Source organism: Balaenoptera borealis (assembly GCF_965194805.1).
Source record: "Balaenoptera borealis genome assembly, chromosome: 3".
Classification (NCBI taxonomy): Eukaryota; Metazoa; Chordata; class Mammalia; order Artiodactyla; family Balaenopteridae; genus Balaenoptera; species Balaenoptera borealis.
The window spans coordinates 11,773,881-11,794,705 of record NC_138866.1 but is presented as its reverse complement, the minus strand read 5'-3'; the positions used below and the strand labels follow the sequence as shown (position 1 = coordinate 11,794,705).

The 20,825-nt window shown below is 53.5% G+C and overlaps 1 protein-coding gene across 3 annotated transcripts in view; it reads left to right on the top strand.

Annotated features, from left to right (window-relative positions):
- The window catches only part of SLC24A4 (solute carrier family 24 member 4), a 171,727-nt gene that overhangs the window by 113,985 nt on the left and 36,917 nt on the right, over positions 1–20,825 (top strand). For 2 of the 3 annotated variants that reach the window (XM_082384542.1, XM_082384544.1), the window contains exons 5-12: positions 872–956; positions 1,494–1,597; positions 2,414–2,491; positions 5,263–5,288; positions 6,897–6,950; positions 8,814–8,956; positions 13,546–13,715; positions 16,156–16,348. In XM_082384542.1, the coding sequence (XP_082240668.1) occupies positions 872–956; positions 1,494–1,597; positions 2,414–2,491; positions 5,263–5,288; positions 6,897–6,950; positions 8,814–8,956; positions 13,546–13,715; positions 16,156–16,348 (853 nt within the window). The remainder of the gene's footprint in view (positions 1–871; positions 957–1,493; positions 1,598–2,413; positions 2,492–5,262; positions 5,289–6,896; positions 6,951–8,813; positions 8,957–13,545; positions 13,716–16,155; positions 16,349–20,825) is intronic. The other variant, XM_082384543.1, reaches the window with a different exon arrangement.

The window sequence follows — 20,825 nt, the reverse complement described above, 5'->3', positions numbered from 1 at the left end:
CTTTGGGAGGTGAGGGCAGGAGGAGGCCGAACCCTGCCCCGAGCCAGCCTGCCCAGGGGCCTTCTGAGAACCACAGGTGGGCACCTTCAAGTTGGCATTCAGGCGGACCCAGAATCTCCGTGGTTTTCCCGAGCACCCGAAGCCTCCAGCCCCACATTCCAGATCAGAGGATGGGCCTCTGTGGCCAGAACACAGTGTCGCCAAGCAGAGTGGGCCTTGACAGTTCCAGCCCTGTCCCTTGCTGGCTCAGCCCGGGGGACAGGATGCGAGGGTCTGTTTCAGTGAGCAGCCAGGTGTCGGGCCTGCCATTGAGAAGGCCTTCTGGGATGCAGGAACCAGGCTGTGCGTCCGAGGCCTCCACATCCCACAACTGGCATGTGGAGGTCCACTTGGTATCCAGGGTCTGTGTGAGCACCAGAGGAGATGGGCGCTAAACTGGTGGGCTCCCCGCTGAGCACCAGACCCTGTTCCAGGCATCCAAAGATGAGAAAGACCAGCCTTGTCCTCGTCATCCAGTGGGGAGGCAAGCGCATGGACCTCAGACCCTCACTGTGTGATTCGTGTTTCAGCTCCTCTGTCCCAGGGGAGTGGCTGCCTCGTGGTGGCCACTTACAAAGGCTTCATCAAGGAGACGTTATTTAAGGGCTCAGAGAGTGAACAGAGATGGACAGATGGGGGAAGGGGACAGGCGATTCTGGGTTGAGTGTCTGGCAGTGTGGACGAGGTGCAGGGAGGAGAGGCCGCCAGCCCAGGAGCTTGACTCTGGCTACGGTGCTGCTCCCCTGTGCTCTCCCGGGCTGCCAAGTGTCCAGTTCGCATGTTTACTGCCCCCACCTTACAGCCTGAGGGTCTGCGGTCGCTTCTGTTTCAGAAACTCCATCTGAGCGAAGATGTGGCTGGAGCCACCTTCATGGCTGCAGGAAGCTCGACGCCAGAGCTGTTTGCCTCTGTAATTGGTAAGAAGTCCCGTCGCCCCGAGATGCAGGATGCAAAGAGAGCCCAGGTTTGGTGCCCAGACTAGTGTGGGCATTTGTCAGCTCTGAGTCTCAGTTTTCTCATCCGTAAAATGGGAGAAGTAGAGAGCTAGAAAGTGAATTAGTGGTTCCCAGGGGTGTGAGGTGGAATGGGGTGCTAACAGGTATGGGGTTTCTTTTGGGGGCGAAGTGAACGTTCTAAAATTAGATTGTGGTGATGACTGTATAGTTCTGTGACTGGACCAGAAAACACTGAATTGACATTTTAAATGGATGAATTTTATGGTATGTGAGTTACCTCTCAATAAAGCTGTTCAGAAAGTGGGAGCATTAGAGTAGCCGGTCCCTGAGGGCACCTCCACCTCTGGTTTTGCTGTCCTCAACCGCGTCGCTGGTGTTCTCTGATAATAAGAACAGCTTCCCTCCGTTCGTGGGGTGGGGGACACAGAGCCAGCCCGGGTCTAAGGAAGGGGAAGGCCTGGGCTTTGCAGAGGAGTGTTTGTGCCTTTCTCTTTCCAGGTGTGTTCATCACCCACGGAGATGTCGGGGTTGGGACCATCGTGGGCTCTGCTGTGTTCAACATCCTGTGTATAATCGGAGTTTGTGGATTATCCGCAGGGCAGGTCAGTGGTCTCTCTCTCCGTACGAAATGACATAGGGACAGCGCGGGGAGACCCAAGGCCCAGCCGTGGCCGAGCCCGTAAGTGCTGTGGCTGTCAGAAACGGTTTCCTCTCCGAGCCTGCTTCCTCACGTGTAGCAGGGCTGTCCTGCCTTCCTTCCACCAGTGGGTCTGGGAGCAGGAAGAGCGTCAGCTCCGCGGCTGGTCCAAGGGGGGAGCGTTCATTCAACAGCAGTAAATATTTAAGGGGCGTCTTCTGTAACTCTGACCCTGAGCTAGACTTTGCACATATTTGGGGCCTGCCTTCAGCCTCCCCACAGGACGCATGAAGCTGGCTTGTTGTTGAAACCCCATCGTGTCTTCCTGGTCTTCAGAGCCCCAGGGGGACATTAGACTCAATCTCAGAGAGCCAGGCTCAAGGGTAGGCCCCGCCCGGCCTAGGGAGGCAGAGGTAGGCAGCCGGTCACCCATAGAAGGTTCGAACATCGGAGGGAAGAGTGAGTGCCTCCGGCCTCTCCCCCTGACACATGGCTTCTGCTGGGAAACATGCCATGTGGTCACCTTGGAGGAACAGGGGGCAGCTTTGCCATCACTTAAGAACATGGTGTGGTATCATTCCGTCCCCAGATGTGACAAAGAGCGCAGGGTGGCCTTGAACAGCCAGACAAGATGTGGTTCTGGTGGCACAGTTAAGATGAGCTCCGTGGACATGTGTCTGCACCTGCAGGGGTCTGGGGGTGGTGGGAGCCCCACAGCAGTGTCCCCCGGCCCCCGTACCCCATCTCCCCAGCCAGTAACAGCTGATGGTCCTTTGCTCAGCAGGTGATCCGTCTGACGTGGTGGGCCGTGTGCCGAGACTCTGTGTACTACACCCTCTCTGTCATTGTGCTCATTGCCGTGAGTTACCTTCCCCCCCTCCCGCCCCCCGCCCCTGCGAAGGCACCGGGGCCCTGCCCACCTCTGTCCCTGGCACTAGAACCAGAGAACCCACGGCGCCCCTGCCCTGGGGTGTGCGGGCCACTCCTTGCAGTCATGTTGACCAATCTCCCACCACCGTGCCTCCCTGCCCCGAAAATCTCATAGCTGATGCTTTGCTTATCCATCACATCCAGGTACCACCCTGAGGGCACAAAGGCCTTGAAAAAGCTAAAGAAGGCATCATATGGTCGATGCAGTTAAGCTCAAGCACGTGCTCATCAGAGGCCTTCAGATCCTCACTTAGAGCCCATTTACTGAAGAGCAGAGTTTCTGGTTTCCCACCTTACGGCGGAGCAGGGAAGAGAGGCCAGCTGGGAGCAATCAGGGTTGGCAGCTGGGAGCAAGGATATGGGCAGAAAAGGCAGAGGGGCTGAAACAGGGATCCCTGAGGGCTCGGGTACATCATGGCACATGACAGTGACACAGCACCGAAGCCCATGACACAGGTTACTGCCAAGGAAGGACCATGTCATCCACAGGGGAGCAGCTTCCATCCAAAAGGAGCTTTAAAGTGGCGGCATGAGGGCAGGTCATTTTCAAGAGGGCAGATGCACATGACATGCCCAGATTTCAGAGTATGGAGTGTACCCTAGAGTGACAGTTCTCAACCTAAGAACATCTAGAGCCAACTGGATTTGATAATCATGACCCTTGTATTAGTTATCTGTTGCTGTGTAACAAATTTCCCTTAACACTCAGCAGTTTAAAACAGCAAACCTTTCTTACTCCCATTCTCTATGCATCAAATCTGGGAGTGGCTTAGCCGAGCCCTCTGGCTCACGGGTGTTGGCCAGGGTATAGTTAAGTCAAGGCTCCCGTGGGCGACAATCTGCTTTCAGGATCACTCGCGAGGCTGCAGGCCGGCCTCGGGCTGTTCCACAGTGCAGCTCTCGGCATGGGGACTGGTTTCCCTCCCAGCAGGGGCGAGGAGGCACCAAGCTGGAAGCCACAGTCTGCTTGCAACCGAATCTCGGAAGTGACAGCCCATCACTTTTGCCATATTCTGTTACGAGCAAATCCCTAAGTTCAGGCCACACACACAGGGGAGCATGAAGATCAGGTAGTGGGATCATCGGGGCACCTGAGAGGCTGCCCACCACACCCCAAAAATGAAAGTTATAGATAAAACTATTTACCTATACACAATTTTACAATATCAATATAGTGCCCAAACTATACCATAAAGGACAAATAAAGGTAATTCATAATAAAAGAATACATCTTTCAGTGTGTAAATGTTTGGGCATGAAGGTACTAGAATGCTGAATGATGTGATCTGTTGCCCCCATATGGGAAATCTCCAGGCCCTACAGCTACCAGTGCAGACTGAGGCTGGTATGCTGGGCTGGCAACCCCATGAGTGGTGCCGACCTTGATGATGTGATTTTCCAAAATTATGAATGACTACTGATAAAATCCTAAACAGAGCCAAGTACAATCATCCCTCCATTTGCATGACAGTTAACTCACTAGAAAATTAAGTATTTATTAAAACCATGTAAGAATACTTTGATTTGCAAAACGGAATTAAGGTTGAGGCTCAGGTCATTTTTTTTTTTTTCTGCTTGCCTAAATATCTAGCAGGACATTTAAGACGTGTGCCAAATACGGAAGAACTCCTCTGGTAGAACCATTTCACATGCTCTAGGCTGACTAGCACCCCGGGCCTTCACTGCCTCTAAATGCCAGTAGCCCTCCATTGGGTTATAAAAACTGAAACTATCCCCATAAATGTCCCCCAGGTTTCCCAGGTGGTGGCACTGGGCTCCCCTCTGTTGAGTGCCTCTTCCTCAGAGGCTTGAGTTTGGGGAGCCTCATAGCAATGCCCAGCCAGGAGGACCCTCTCCGAAGTGACTTCCCAAAGCAGATTCTGTGTGTGCTGCCTGCCATGACAGCCAGGAGAGGGGTACAATGGGCCCAAGTCCAGACAACATCCCCCTGGTCTCTCCTGGCATCCCGTGTCTCCAAGATCAGATTGGTGGGCACTGCCCCTCCACCTTCCTGTGCGCACTGGGCCTGGCTGGGGCGGTCACAGGACTCCTCCCCTGGACCACAGAAGCATCATTCATCCGTGTCCCACATAGGCAATGCTGGGTGGAATTGTTGGGCAATGTCAGCGCCCTCTTAGGAAGCCACGGCATCCCCACCATCACCCCTGGCCTCCCTTCAAATGGTACAAATGGGTCCTTTGCCCTCAGAGTTTCCAAAGGGGTTACTCTTTATTTTTAAAAAAATGACACCCCTTCCTCCCCACCCACACACACAGAGGTACCACAGATCAATCGATAGATAGATAGATAGGTAGGTAGGTAGATAGACAGACACAAACATACATACATACAGAGATGCTTTTTCAGTTTTTAAGATTCTTGATTTCAGCAACTCTGTTCCATTAATGAGGGCAGACCCCTGCCAGGTTGGCCCCAGTGGCTACTTGGACTGTTGGTAGCACAGGCCAGTTCTCTTTGGAGACCCACCCTAGACCTCATACTGCAGCATCTACTGACCAAGGTTTCCACTAAGGAAAGGTCACCTTCTATGTTTGAGAAACCCAGACATGGAGAGAAGAGCCAGCTTTCTGTGAAACACATAACTAGCCTATGTGTTGGCTCTGGGTGCTTAGAGGTCTGCGTTTATTCTTCTTTTGGAATAAATCTGTCACCCCACCCTTTGTTTCTTTTGCCTTCCAGTTCATATATGATGAAGAAATTGTGTGGTAAGTTTTTAAGTTTGTTTCTCATTGTTCCTTTTTCGTTAGTATCCTTGCTTGTCGGATTCATTGAATCTTTTTTAAAATTATTTTTACAAATATAAGTTTATGAACTTGTGAAAGTAAAAAGGGTATCATTCTAAGCAGTCATGCCTTTATTTATCCTTTCAAAGTGACCAAGATTGTTTCCCTTAGTATTCGCACCCTGCCAGATATCAAGATATATTATAAAGCTAAAATAATGAAAACAGTATGGTGTTTTGCACAGGGATAAGCATAGGCCAATGTGGAACTGAGAACCCAGTAATGGGCCCAGTTCTGGGCTGGGGGATACGACAGGCATCATGACAAGGTAGTGAGTTGTGGGGGTGGGGGGGGGGGGCGGGAGAGGTCCTCATACTACAAAAACGAGGAATTCATATAGAATAAAATAACATCAGCTCCTTCCCTCACACCTTATACAAGAATAAATCCCAGACGGATTAAAGATCTCACTGTGAAAAGCAAAATTGAAACAGTTTAGGGTAGAATATAGGGACTCATCTTTATGCTATGGAGGTAGGAAGTGATTTCTTAATCAAGATACGTAAAGCATAAACTTGTAAAGAGGTTGATATTGCCACTCTAATTTATAGGGCATGAATGCATCTTACATTCATAAACCATAAAAACGGTTCTGTTCATTGACAGTGATTCAGATCTGCATCCTGTAAGTGGTTATTTGTTGGGCATAGATTCAGGAGAACTGATGCGAGCGGCTGCGTGCTTTGGGCCCAGAGCATCCTGGTTCTGGGTCCTAACCCACTGTGTGAGCCAAAAAGTCTCTCCCTTTCTGGGTCTCCTTTTCCTCATCTGCAGATGGAGTTTTGAGGGGGTGGTCGGGTCATCTACAGACCCCTTTGTGGCTCTGCTGGGCTGTGGGCTAGCAGAGGAAGAGCTCCCCAAAATGACTATAGCTCATGTCGGGCACATAGTAGGTCTTCAGGACACACTTGTCAGATGACCCAACAAATTAAGCTGTGTGACTCCTCAGAGGCTTGTGTTCTGAGCTACAAAAATCCCCACCATGTGTGGGGTTGGACGCTGGTTCTACAGGACGGCAATAAGAGTGCACCCCAGAAAGACCCCCACCCAGCCCAGCCCCCATGTTTGGCCTAAGAGGCTCCTGTGACTGGCCCATCTCTTCAGGCAGTTCTTAGGGCCCCTTCCCACCTGCACCCACAGCTTCTCCTGTCGCTGGCCAGAAGCTCGGGTGACCATAGGGCCTCTTAGCGTCATGACTCCAGGCCACTCCCCTCCCTGAGTCTGGGATGAGGTGGCCCTGGGCCCTCCTTTGTCTAGGTAGCTGGGGGGACTCCTCCTGAGCCCTGTAGATGAGACCCCCTGTAGTTGAGAAGGCCCCCCCCTCAGCCTTCTCTGTTACCAAGCGAGCTTCAGCTTGCAGGACGGCTGGGGGCTGGGTGGCTCGCCCACATGCCTGGGTCCTGGGCCGGGCGCTGGGTCAAGGAAGGTGACAGGACCACCCACTCTGCTGCACCCGCCGCTGTGCTGGTCACGCCCAGCCTTCAGCGCGCGGGCCTCCTGCCTCTAACCAGTCTCCTTTCTGTCTTTGAGGTGGGAAGGCCTGGTGCTCATCATCTTGTACGTGTTTTACATTCTGATCATGAAGTAAGTGCCCTTTCTCCTCTTCTGGGCTGTCTGACCCCTGGTTTCACATCCTGCTTTAGCCTTTTGTCCGAGCAGGAAGAAAACCTCCTTCAGCCCTTGCGGTCACTTGTGGCCACCCCAGTTCTCTGGGGGACACCCTGCTGGGGCAGCCAGAGTGGGAGAGAGATAGACTCTGTGTTAGGGTGCTGTCCGCACTTGGGCCGGGGTGGGTGGCTGGCTGGCTGGTGGGGGGGAGGTTGAGGCCACTCCCAAAACAAATAGCAAGCAGGGACCTCTCTCCCAACCCGCTCCATACCCCTGGCCCGTGCCCCAGGGTGACCGCTCTTTTGTGCTGTCTCTATAAATTTAACGCCTGATAATTTAATGCCACTCTTTTGAAAGAGCCGGGCACCTCCATTTTGTCCAGACTTCATAAAATGCCACCTCTCGGGGCTGCCACCTTGCACAGCTGCACCGGGCACCACTTGTAGTTCTAAAGATGCAGACCTTGGCGCCAGGGTTGTGTACCCTGAGGCCCTCCGGAAGCTGCCCAGGTCAGAATCATCTCAGAACTACCCATGATGAATTAATATTCAGCCATTAAAAAGGAAGGAAATTCTGACTCATGCCACAAATGTGGATGAACCTTGAGAACATTATACTGGATGAAAGGGATCCAGTCACAAAAGAACAAAAACTGTGCGGTTCCACTTATGTGACGTACTGAGGAGACTCAAATCCCTAGAGGCAGGCAGCGAATTAGAGATTGATTACCAGGTGCTTGGGGGAGGGAGTAATTAATGACTCATCGGTGAATGGGAACAGAGTTCTGTTTGGGATACTAAATATTTGAGAACTAGATAGTGGTGATGGTTGCACAACCTTACGGATGTAATTACTACCACTGAATTGTGCACTTAAAAATGGAAAATAGTTAAGACGGCAAATTTTATGTGGTATGTATTTTTCTACAATTAAAAGAAAAAAAGGCTACCCATGAGCTAAGCCACGTTCAGGTTTGTAACTTTCTCCTCACACCTCCGCAGGTAATTAAAAAGGAAAACACCACTGAGGCTTACGAGGCTCTGAATCGCCCCATTGACCTAAAACGTTTATAATGTTTTACAAAGATGGACGATAAGCTGTCAGACTGCGAGAGAATGGTGCTTAAACCGTGTGCTCTCTTGAGCGCTTTCCAGTGGGGCCGTCAGCCTGGGGTCTGGGGTCGAGCCCGTTGTCGGTGTGGGCAACAGCGCTGGCTGGGATGGGACAGGCGTGGGCAACAGCGCTGGCTGGGATGGGACAGGCGTGGGCAACAGCGCTGGCTGGGATGGGACAGGCGTGGGCAACAGCGCTGGCTGGGATGGGACAGGCGTGGGCAACAGCGCTGGCTGGGATGGGACAGGTGTGGGCAACAGCGCTGGCTGGGATGGGACAGGTGTGGGCAACAGCGCTGGCTGGGATGGGACAGGTGTGGGCAACAGCGCTGGCTGGGATGGGACAGGCACGGGCCCCCAGGCAGCCCACGGGAGCCAGGCCAGGCCCGGGAACGCCTGCTTCAAGCCTGTTCTGAGGCTGGGCTGAACTTCTTTTGTCAGGACAGGTCTATGGCACGCATAGGCAGGCGTCAGTCATTTTCTTGGGCCGAAGGCCTCTCACGCCCCCAGGAAGCCCACTCAGGAGCAGCAGGCCCCCTGCGACGGCACATTATTCCAAGGTTCCTGTTAGGAGCCTCTGTCAGCTGGGTTGAAAAGCCTCAGCTCCCCCCACCCCACCAGCTCACCCAGGGCCGTGCTCGCCGCAGGTGCACCGGGGAAGGAGGTGGGGGAGGGCCCTGCCCAGTCGACCCCCCAGCTCTGACCTCCCGCCTTAACTGACTTGCAGGTACAATGTGAAGATGCAGGCCTTTTTCACAGTCAAGCAAAAGACCATTGCAAATGGCAACACGGTCAACAGTGAGCTGGAGGATGGTAATGATTACTGTGATAGTAGCTCTGATGACCCTTCCATGCCATTGCTGGGGCAAGGTAAGGCTGAGCAGACAGGAGCAGGCAAACCGTGTCATTGAAACCACTCTCCCCTTCCGTGCGCACACACACTCCCTCTGAATTGTCACTCTGCCCCTTGGCCACAGGACCCTCAATGAGGAGGGCGAGTCGTTTAGGAGGTGTGGCTCAGATGGGCGTTTACTTAGATGGGAGAAGGATGAATCAGGAGTCCACAGTCACGTCCTCGGGGATCGCCCCTGGCCTCCCGAGGAAGTCTCAAGCCCTGCTCGGCTTTCCTGAGATGCAGTGAATTACATCTCTGACCCATGTCAAAGGCCGGTGACAGGAAGCTGAGCACTTGGGAAGGCAGAGCAGGCTCGGGCTCCCTGTGGTTTCTCAAATGCCAGGCCCAGTTCTGGAAGCTCTGTTCTAGAGAGACCACTGGCTCCTTGCCCAGATGAACAGCAAGGCTGGGAAGGAGGCCCCGGAGCTTCGAGGACTTCCAGACCCACCCCCGAGAGCCCTGATGGGAGCCCCTTCCCCTGGGGACTGTGGTCCGGTCTCCTCAGCTTCTCTTTGGCCCCTTGTCCGGGGGTTCTGGGCCTCCGGAGCCAGCCCGTGTCTGTCAGGTTCCCCAGATGTCTGGGCCCGACCGGCTCCCGCCTTGGAAACCTTGTCCTCGATTCTTAATCCAGCCATTTACCAGGTGACTCCATCTGTGGGGACAGCTGCCAGGAAGCCGAGAGAGTTCACAGTCTTCCCCATCCAAGACCTGTGTTAAGGCCTGAATAGATTCTTGGAGTTAAGACCTGGAAAGAACAGCTTAAGCTGGCCTTGTTGAGTTCCACCCGCACTGTTGCTAGGGGCCTCCTTTAACCAGGGGCGAGCCCCTTGGACCAGCTACCCGAGGAGTATTTCTCCTTTATTCTTCATGGCCTTCGGCAAGTCACCCCCTGTTTCAGGTGACTTTAATTCCTTTGTGGTGTCACTGATGTCTCAGAGGGGACTGTTTGCCAGTTTCTGGGACACGTGGAGGCCGAAATCTATATTCCTAGGCTCCGTCCCCAGCCTCCACCCTGGGGTGGGTCAGGGTAGGAGCTCCCCCCATGTGCGCTCCGGGCAAGCGTGTTCTGTCCCGTCCCAGGTAACCTCCAGGAGGAAGGCACCTGTCGTGGGTGCTGAGTGAGGGGTGGATTTCTCCACGGGGAAGGAGGGAGGCCGGTGGGGAGAGGGTGTGAGTGCGGCCAAGGCCACAGCCTGGCTGCTGAGGCCCACCCGCGGGCGGGGTGAGAAAGGAGGCCTGCAGAGGGTGGGGCTGTGCCGTGTGTCCTGTTTCTTGGGCACGAGCAGCCTGCCCCGGGGAGAGCCCGTTTCCAGGACAGTCTCCTCGGCTCCAAGGCGCGTCCCCACCCACAGTTTCTTAAGACAGAGGCTGCTCCTGGCCGCCCTCGTCCAGGAAGATCAGTGCTCCTGGGGTCCTCTGGAGCCCCGTGGCAAGAAGAGAGATTCCACATGTGGAGTCGTTCAGGCCAGTGGGAAATAGCCGCATCCTCAGGTGCCAGCCCCGGGAGCTACCTGCCGCCCCTGTGGCTGCGGGAAGAGGCCCGTCCCCAGTGCCACGGGGCAGGGACGTGAGCCACTTCCTCTTCCACGGAGATCCCGGCTGCCCCGAGGCCACAGCCCGTGCGGGGCATTTCCAGGCGCTCCCTGGTGGCCTGTCTCCCTCAACTTTTGTACCCATGACAGTAGGATTTCCCACAAGTTTATTGCTTTTCCCCAAATTTCGAAGCCCAGGGCAGTTTCTAAAAAATTGGAAGATTAGACACAGGATTGCCCCCAGGCACAGGGAAAGGTACAAAGATAGGTCTCCCTCCAACTCTTATCAGGGTGAATGCGCTTAGATAACGGCCAAGGAGGAAAAGATTTGGGGGGTTGGGGGTATGCAGGCCTGGAACTGGAGAGGTGGGAAACCCAGAGATACAGCCCCAGTTGGTGGACGCCCCTTCCCTCCCAAAGGGCCGTGTGCAGGGGCAGGAAGAAGGAGCGCCTGTACCACCCCGGTTGGGGGGGGGCCGGGGGCGGGGCCTGAGGAGAACGGGGCTTCGGGACTTTGCCTTTTCTCATGGTGCTGCCACAGAATCTTTCCAACTCGGAGCTTCTCTCTCCTGGTCCTCAGCCTTCAGGCAGGTCATGTAAACTACCCCATCCAGGGTTGTCAAAGATTGCTGGCTACTAAATTATTTCAGGAAAACATGCACACTCACACACACCCCTGACTTTGCTGGTATCAGCTTTGGTATTTCCCCATATATGTAAAATCAAACATCTTTAACCCAACCTCTTGACAGGAGAGGACACACTGCCTCTTTAACCCCACTTCTATTAAAGACCTTTATGGACTTAAATGTTCTTAAAGTTCCTACAGTTCAGCTCACCAAGTCAGCTCGAGCCAGTTTTCTCTCTTGAGGGAAATAGCATCCTCCAACTTTGTTCTGCGTACAGTTGTTTGGGTTTTTTTTTCCCTAAAAGTTTTACACATTTTTTACCTCACACTTCAATTCAGCTCAAGAAAGCGGAGCACAATACACCAAGAAAAGGTGACGAGGACAAAGGCAGGAAGACACGCCGTCGTTTCCTGTCACGGCTGGGGGTCCGGCCTCTCCTTGCTGGCTGTCAGGTGGCCTTGAACACGGCCTGACAACCAAGGCCATCTTGACCGCTGGCTGGGCTCACTCTGGGACCTTTCCAAGCTGCCCTGGCCCTAGACACAACTTTGGCTTGGAGCAGGGAGAGAGGGAAGGATACCTGGCCTTAGGCTGAACTGCCGGAGAAACATGCTGTAATTGATTGGGTTACCTGCTGGGCAGGTGCCCTTGGCTTGGACATATCACCCTGTGCTGCTACTTGGTGGGTGGTGCCAGGACAAGGTGCCTGAGAAGTCAGGTATCATGGCTCCTCCCTCCTCCTGAGCCCAACTGTTCCCCCAGGTGGTGCCCATGATAGGGCTGGTTCTACCCACGGAGCCTGCGGCTGTTTTGCTGGTTTCCCCCTGCCTCTGAGGTGGAGGCTCCAGAGGAGGGAAGGATTCCAGCTGTCCTGCAGCAGGGTGGGGCCGTGGGCACGGGGGCTCCCGATCCTCAGAGTGGGACCGAACCAGGAGAGGGGCCATCCCGAAGGCCAGAGGCCCCGAGCATCGAAGCCCCTCTACTAACACCCTCCTTCACATAACCCCCTGGCATCTGGGCCACCATCAAGAATGCTGCCCCAGACTCCCGGCGTCCACGCACGCTAATCATCTCTGGCAATCTCTGTTGGCCTTTGTCTCCTTAACTCTTCTCCTCTTCTAAATTGTAAGTAATCTGCTTTCATCCAAGCGATAACACATGCATTTTAAAAAACAAAATCCGTGAGTCCAACGCACGCCTTGTTGGCGGTTAGTGTCTGTCTCCGAAAAATGCATGGTCCTCCTGGCTTTGGTTCTAACTACACGCCTCCTGTCTGCTGAGCCTTGCTGCCTCTTTGGTGAGGATGTGTGTGGCTGGTATGCGTTTGTTCGTGTTTGTGCCATTAACTCTTGCTCAGGTTTGCTCTCGACTGCTCCTGGTTACCCTATTATCCAGGAAGGACACTCACCGGGAGCTGGCGACCAGTGGAGAGGGATGGGCATATCTGCCTTGATAGCCCCTTGGAGGGGAAAGCCCCCCTGCTTCTGTGTGCTGTGTTCAGGAGTGCTTCTGTTTCTGGACCCTCTGGGGCTCTGGAATTAAATGTCAAACCCCCCAGGACTCGAGCTTGGAGCATGTTTGGGAAGGTGGCAGGGCAGGTCTGGGCACTGGGGAGATTTGTTCTTCAGCCTCATGAGTCAAAGGGTCAGAGAGAGTGGCCTCCCTACTGGAGGGTGCTGGTTTTACTGGAGACACTGGGCTCGGCCAGCAGCTCTCCGTGCACCCTCTGCAAGCAGGCTTCTCCTGGGTCTCAGTTGCCTCGCCCAGGGCCTGTGAGCCAGATCTTTGACCTCACTGCCTACCTCATGGAGAACAAATTTGGAAGCATCCTTTTGTGCCAGGTGGAGATGGTTCCTCTAAGACAGAGCAGGTGGCCTCATGGGAAGTTTAGAGCCGGTGCTCTCTGGCGCCTCCCAGCATTTTCCATTCCAGGGGGCCCTTGTCAATTTGTAAAGTTTTGTCTGAGCCTCTGTAAACAGCGGGAAAGAAAGGTCCTCTCAGAGTCAGGGGTGAGAGGTGGCAGGGATCCTCAGGGTAGGTGGGCTGCCCTGTGAGGCTTAGATGAGGAACTGAAAGACCCTTGCAATTAGCCAAGACTGGGCCCTGGAAGAGAGCGGCATCGATTGGCGGAGGGGCATCGACTGGCGGGGGGGCTGGCAGTGGAGTTGGGGGAGTGGTCCTGTAACAGGGGGACTTGGGGGTTCTGTCCAGTGCTTGCAGGCGGTTCAGACCCAGTGGCCCACCTGACTAATGGGAGGAGCTGCAGCCAGGCTTCCAGGCGGCTACCAGCTGCCGAGACCACAGCCCAAGAAGTCTGCACCGAGAGGGGAAGTCAGTCGCCCCAGCCCTTGGGTTTTGCCCCAGGGGATCTCAGCACTAATCATGGCTTTGTGCTCAATATAGTGAAGGAGGAGCCGCAGTACAGCAGAAACCCAGTGGTGATGGTGGATGAGGTCATGAGCTCCAGCCCTCCCAAGTTCACCTTCCCGGAAGCAGGCTTACGCATAATGATCACCAATAAGTTTGGGCCCAGGACTCGTCTGCGGATGGCCAGCAGGATCATAATTAACGAGGTGAGTTTGCTTCAAGGACCATGAGACCATGAGAGCGAGTGGCCTTGGATGGGTTCTGGCACTGAGGAGGCCCTGGCTTGTCAGCACACTTTCTGGTGTTGGGCCTGGGGTGTCCTCTGCCAGGCTGGCATTTATCGCCGCACCTGTTGAAGGAAGGAAGCCCAAACCTCACCCACAGGCAGCAAATGGTCTTATCAGGAAGGATTTTAAGGCAGGTAGCAATCAAATACCATGCCTGCCATGTTCCACTAAGTATTTTGTCAAGTAGTAGAGTGAAACTAATTGGAGAAAGGCTAGTCTGAAGTACAGATTGTTTATTTTAACTGTTGCTCAGGGCAAAAAAAGAATGAATACACACCTGTTCTCTGTGGGTAGAGCAACTCTAGAAGGAAACCGAGAAACCTATAGAAACCTTCTGGTTTGTCTCTCTCAGCATGTGGATCCGTCACCTCCTTCGTGTTGTAACCTATGCCTCTTTCAATACAACCTCATAGCTGTAGATTTTTTTTTCAAGTATAATTCTCTATTGATTCCCATTAAGCTCGAGTCAGGACCCCCTCCCATTGTTAACCATTCATGTTCCTACTGAGTCACATCCCACCTCCTTACAATTCTGTCCTTGCACAGCTATTTGGGGGTTTTGTTTGTTTGTTTGTTTTTGTTTTGTTTTTAATAAGGATGACCTTTCATTTCACTCTTTCTGGGTAGCAAAATATTATGCCTCCATGTCTGGCCCTGAGTGTCAGATGTAGATCACTTTGCTCTTTTTGGTGGGCTAAATGTTGTGGACACACGTGTAGGAAAAAAAGTTTTAAATTTCCACTCAACCCTAGACTTCATGGTTTAGGAGTCCCTGCCTAAAACCAACATGAAGGCAGTTAATGATCAATTCCTCTTTCTTTTGGAAAAATAACATGCCTCCATTTTAAGTAATAATGACTTTTTTCCCCCTCTTTTTGCTTCCACTAACTACAAGGATAAGTGTTAGGCACACAGTTGTGGAGTATTGCCTTGGGGACATGTTTACTGACTCTTGGTCTCCTGCTGAAGTAACTGGGAAAGATATCTGTGCCCATGTGTGATGATCGTTACCCACAAGGCCTAAAGCTGATCCGTAAATATTTTTAATGGGAGCCCGACAAAGACGAGCTGCGCAAAGGCAAACAGATTCTTGGGAGCATGAAAACCTGTTGATTTCTTGAAATGTGGCCTCTACATTTCCCTGGTTTCGTAGAAACCCACAGACTTGGCGAGCAAAGTCAGCTTCTGCTTGGGTAGAAAGGAGGCAGACTTGGTCAGTAGCTACAAGGAGATGGGGGAGGGAAGGGGGCAGGTGGGCTCAGAGCACACCCATTTCACATGGCAACAGACTTGGACAGCAGAGGCCTTCCGAATGGCCACTAACCCAATCAGGATGCTCAACATCATTAGTTGTTAGGGAAATGCAGATTAAAACCACCATTAGATACCACCGCCCATCCACCAGAATGGCTAAAATGAAAAGGATTGACAGTATCAAACGTTGACCAGGATGGGAAGCAACTGAAATTGTAATCCGTTGCTGGTGTGAGTGTAAAATGGTTCAACTGGCACCTACCTTATGACCTAGCAATCCCACTCTTAGATAAATACCCAGGAGAAATGAGCACATATGTCCACAGAAAGACATGTACACAAATGTTCATGGCATTCTTCATGATAACCAAAAAGGGGAAATAACCTAAATGCCCATAAACAAGCAAAGGATACGTTGTGTGTTATTCACAGGATGGACTACTATACAGCCCTGAAAAATATCAAATGACTGATGTGTGCAGCAACATGGACGAACCTCACAGATATTCAGCTGAGTGAGAGAAGCCAGACATAAAATAATATGTACTCTTTGAATCCATTTATAGGAAGCTCAAGTTCAGGAAAAACTAATTGATGTTTATAAAAGTCAGAATGGAGTTACCTTGGTTACCCCTGGAGAGAGGGGACCCTAAAGGAGTCTTTGGAGGGGCTGGAAATGTTCTATATCTTGATGTGAACCATCATTGGGCTGTTGGACACATAATATAAATGCACTTTTTGTGTAGAAAAAAAATTTTTTTAAACTATGCAAAGTCTGTCCTGTGTGACTGTCTTCAGGTGGTTTATGACCATCTTCTGGGGGATGCAGAATGATCGCTGTCATCCAGTGACATGAGATGGGTTGTCAGGTTGGCACTAAGAAGAGGAGGCCCAGGGCTCTGACTGATACCCTTGCTGGTATTGGTCCAAGTGGAAATGAGCAAAGTTAGCTGGATTCCAAGGTCCTTGGGCCATTTTTCAGGCAAACCCATCTCCAGAGGCGTCGTTCTCGAAACCTTTAAGGGCCGCCACATGGGAGGAACAAAGCTACAGGGCGACACTTTGTCACACGCCTGGGTGTCTGTCTTGCCTCCTGTCCACACAGAGGCAGAGGCTGATCAACTCGGCAAACGGTGTGAGCAGCAAGCCACTTCAGAACGGGAGACACGAGCGCATCGAGAACGGGAACGTTCCCGTGGAAAGCCCTGCAGAGCCGCAGCGGGAGCGGGAGCAGCCGCCGCCGGCCCCGGAGCCAGAGCTGGTCGAGGCCGCTTTCCTGTCCCCCTTCTCCATGCCCGGTGAGTTCTGGGGGAGTGGGGCTCCCGGGCTACACTGCTGGGGGCTCCGAGGGTCCAAGCCCGGGTCTTCAGGATGGAGAGCCGGACCCATGAGGGCGGGGGAGGCTGGTGGGAAGGGTAGACATAAAGTCACTCGGCGAACACCTCCTAAGTGCTGAACTGTGGGTTAGAGCTGCCCTGGGATGCAGGCACTGCCCAGGGTTGGGGAGCCTGTGTGCCAGACGGCCGGCCAGATGGAGACTTGGGAAGTGCCAGTAACCCCTAGTGACTGCACTCAAACGCCCAGGGCATCGAGGCTTTCTCATGCAGTAAGAAAAACAGCCACGTATGTTATTTTTATGGACCCGCTCAGACTCTCCAACCCTTCCAGCACCGGCAGGCTGTTTTGCCCATGCGTTGCATATTTGCTGGGACAGGATATTCTAAGGCCATAAATGACCTTTAGACAGTTACACCTTATCTATTTGATGACATCTCCTACCTATAAATAAGTCAGAACGGGCGTGACTCTGCCCCCAGCCCTGAGTGTCCTCCCATCTCATTGGACGGGCCCAGTGTCATCTGACTGCCATCTCCTTGCTGACCTCACCTCTGCTGCATCCACACTGGCCTCCTCACTCTCCTTCCCAGAACGTAGCAGGTGTGCTCCTGCCCCAGGACCTTTGTACTTGCCCTTTGCTGGAATGCACTTTCCCCAGTTATCTATATGGCTCCTTTCCTCACCTTCTTTGGGTCTCTGCATAAATGTCACCTTCTCGGTGTGGCCTTCCCTGACCACCCTAATTTAAGTATTTTATATATTTGGTTATCCTGTGTCTCCCCGGCTAAAATATCAGCTCCGTGCTGGCCGAAATCTTTGTCTGTTTCATTCACTGTATCCACAGTGCCCAAGCCCGACACATAGTAGGTGCTTAGTAGATATCCGTCAAATGAATGAATTCAGGAGTTCATGTGCGAGAGGATCCCCCAGACACACCCAGTCTGCCTTCATCTTTAACCAAACTCCTCTGCTCCAAGTCCACGATGGGAAATGAAGGCCTGAACTCTTTGGCCTCATCTCGGAGGTTTTTTTCTTGGTGTCCTGCCATCCTGAGAGGTAGCAGAATTCCAAATTTTTTCAAGTCCGGAACTTGATGTTTTTCTAAAAAGAATTCTATGTTTAACATCAGGCTTGCAGACCGCACCTGATTTGGGAGATGGCTTGGGGGGGTAGGGGGGAGAGGCTGCCCCAGCCCCTCGTCCCCATCTTTATGGGGACACTCCTGCTTCCCAGGCAGATGGTGTGGGCCCTCCTGGCTGGGATACTCTGCCACCATGCTTCATCTGGAAAATATAGGTTCTATTTGCAGTCACAGGGCTTCCTCGGAGTTTCTGGATTAGAGTCTCCAGCGCGTGCTGAGCACAGCTACCTGGGGGCTCTTCTCCAAATTCAGGGCCTGGTTCCCAAACCCAGATAGTCCAAGGACTGGAACGGGGCCTGGGAATCAGCATTTTCAAACCTTCTCAAGGGGATTCCTGGGGCCTAGGCCAGGTTAGGAATTGCTGCTCCTGGTCAGCACCTCCCAGCCTTCTTTCACATTAAGGGAAGACCCAGAAAGTGGAATGCATTTCCCCCACTGAGGTCACAGAGGGGCCCAGCCCCAGGGGTTGGGTCCTCCCCAGGGCCCCCTCTGCTGACCAGAAGGCTGAGGGATCTGTATCTCGGCCTGCCTCTAAGACATCCCTGGCACGTCAGCCCACCTTCCGGAACACTCTGTGAGAGCAAAGGTCATGCTCAGCCAGCTAGTCTGCTGGGCTAAAGGTCGAACTGTCTTTGGATGGGAACTTGGCCCCTGGGGCTGGGACTGGGACACTGAGGGAGGGAGGGGTGGTCTTCTCCAGATCCTGGAAACCTGTATCAGATCATCCGTTTGGATATGCAGGAAAAAGAAGCTTTCTGCGGGGCGGAATCCTGGGAGGGAGATGTGTTCACCCAGAGGAGAGCCTGCTCCAGGGCTGATGGACCAGGACGGGGCCTGCCCCACCTGGCGTTTCTTACTTCTGTGGTCCTGAGAGGTCCGGACACAGTCCCCTGGCTACTGCACATAGCCTCGAGCCGTCACATCACCAGCCAAGTCCACGTGGGGCTGAGAACAGGGGCTGCAGTCACCAGTGGGGTTTCAGTTCCTCAGGACCTGGACACCAGATGCCAGGGAGGCCTGGAGTATGGCCACAGAGCAGGAGATGCATCCGTTGTCCGGGAAACAGCCTACCTTGCTGGGGAGTCGGACTGAGAAGGAGCTACCGTTCAGGGAGTTCTGTTCTCCAGCCCCAGGAGGTGGACGCAATCCGCATTTTACAGACGCGGGGCCTGATAGCGCCAGCATCACCTCCACCTGTGCCGCCACCGCCTCTGAGTCCTGGTCCCGATGCTGCTTGTCTTCCAGGGCTCTGCAGGAAGCCAGGGAGGGACGCGCCCTTTTTGGTAGCTGCTATTCTGTAAAGTGACGCAGCCACATGTAAGGGCAACTCATCTTTCCACTTCCTTGAAACCTTGAGTTTGGCAGGACTTTGTGGGGTGGCCCCAGAGCCAGCTACCTCCTCCCCTTGTCCTGGTGCCAGGATCTGATGCTCCTTCGAGAAGGGGCTTATGGGAAATCGGGTCTAGCTCCCTGCAGGGACTCTGGGCAGGTCACCTCCCGGGGCGGGCGGCGGTGCTTATAATGCTGCTCTCCTGCAAAGGCCAGGACCAGGTCCCTGCCAGGTTCTCTGTACCCATGAGCCCTTGCGCAGGGAGCTCTGCCCTTCCTGGCGGGCAGGGGCTTCCTGTTGAAGTTGGTTCCACATTCCTCTTCAAACCAGGGGCTCCAGGACGTTGCCCTGGGCCGGCCTGCAGCAGAGCCAAGTGCTGTGAGTTTCCGCCCGGTGCTTGCCCCTCCTCGCCCTCAGGAACGGGCCGGGGCTTCCTGTGTCCCTGCAGAAAGCTCCCTTTGTGTCCCTGCGGAAGTGTTTCCAGGTGTTGCCCTGGGAAACCACAAGTGACTTCCTCTCCACCTCCTCCTCCCCCCTCAATGCGAGGAGCAGGGGTGGGAACAGAGTTGTGTGGCTGCCACCCGTTTAGGAGTGTACAGCAGCCGAGGGAAATCGAGGCTGGTGTGGACAGAGGCTTACAGGAATTTAGAGCCAGTCGATGGGACACAGCACCTGTGAGAAATTCCGAGTATCCAGCTTCAGGCCCTCTGTCCACCCACTCACCTTCCTCATCTTTTCAGCTCATCTCTGGTTGTGGCATCACAATGATCTGGGGCTGTAGGGAGGCCCTGAGGGGCTTTCGGGGTGGATGGAGCTCGTGTTCTCCTAAACTGGACCCCAGGAAGGAAGCATGGGGCCAGGGAAGGGATAAGGGGGTGGGGCACTGGGAAGAGGGCAGAATCCGTCCCTGTGGTCAGCTTGGAACCAGCGTGGCTGCAGGTGTCAAGGAATGACCCCAGGCCATCTGGTGTGCAGCTCTTCTGCATGGTCGGGGACAGGCTGGGAGGCAGGCTCTGGAGTCCAGAAGCCCTGGGTTCGAATCTCGGTTTTACCACTCACCAGCGCTCTGGCCCCGGGCAAGCTGCTTCACCTCCTAAACCTCAGTTCCTCATCCACAAAATGGGGCGATGGCATCTTGGGTCTCTGTAAATAAGATAAGTAAGTAAGATAGATCTTTAGATACTGCCTCTGTGCACTGTGTGATACATGGGTGCTCAGTAAATGTTCATTTGGATCACAGTGTGCTTTAATCCCATGGTTTCTGTTATACCCAGCTTCGCATGCCCTCCCCTGCTTGGACCATAAGCAATGTTCTAGAAAGGTCACGGATGCCAGAATCCCTGGAGGCCTGGTGCTGTGCTCATCCCCAGGGTCAGGGAGAGGGAATTAGTCTCTGCTAGGTGCCTGCTATGTGCTGGGCCCTGGGTTTCAGGCACTTTGCAGACAAGAGGATTTTTTTTTTAATAAGTTTAATTTTTTATTCATTTATTTAATCTTTGGCTGCATTAGGTCTTCGCTGCTGCACACGGGTTTTCTCTAGTTGCTGAGAGCAGGGGCTACTCTTCGTTGTGGTGTGCAGGCTTCTCATTGCAGTGGCTTCTCTTGTTGCTGAGCACGGGCTCTAGGCGCACGGACTTCAGTAGTCCTGGCACGTGGGCTCAGTAGTTGTGGCTCTTGGGCTCTAGAGTGCAGGCTCAGTAGTTGTGGCGCATGGGCTTAGTTGCTCCACGGCATGTGGGATCTTCCCAGACCAGGGCTCGAACCCATGTCCCCTGCATTGGCAGGCGGATTCTCAACCACTGCGCCACCAGGGAAGCCCCAAGAGGATTCTTTTAGTCAGTAAATATTTGGGTACCAGACTGTTGTGGGCCTTGGGGATCCAGGTGGGAACAGGACAGTCATGGAGCCTGCCCTCTGGGACCTTCCAGGCTTGCAGGGTAAATCTGAGCAGATAATTGCGTGATAC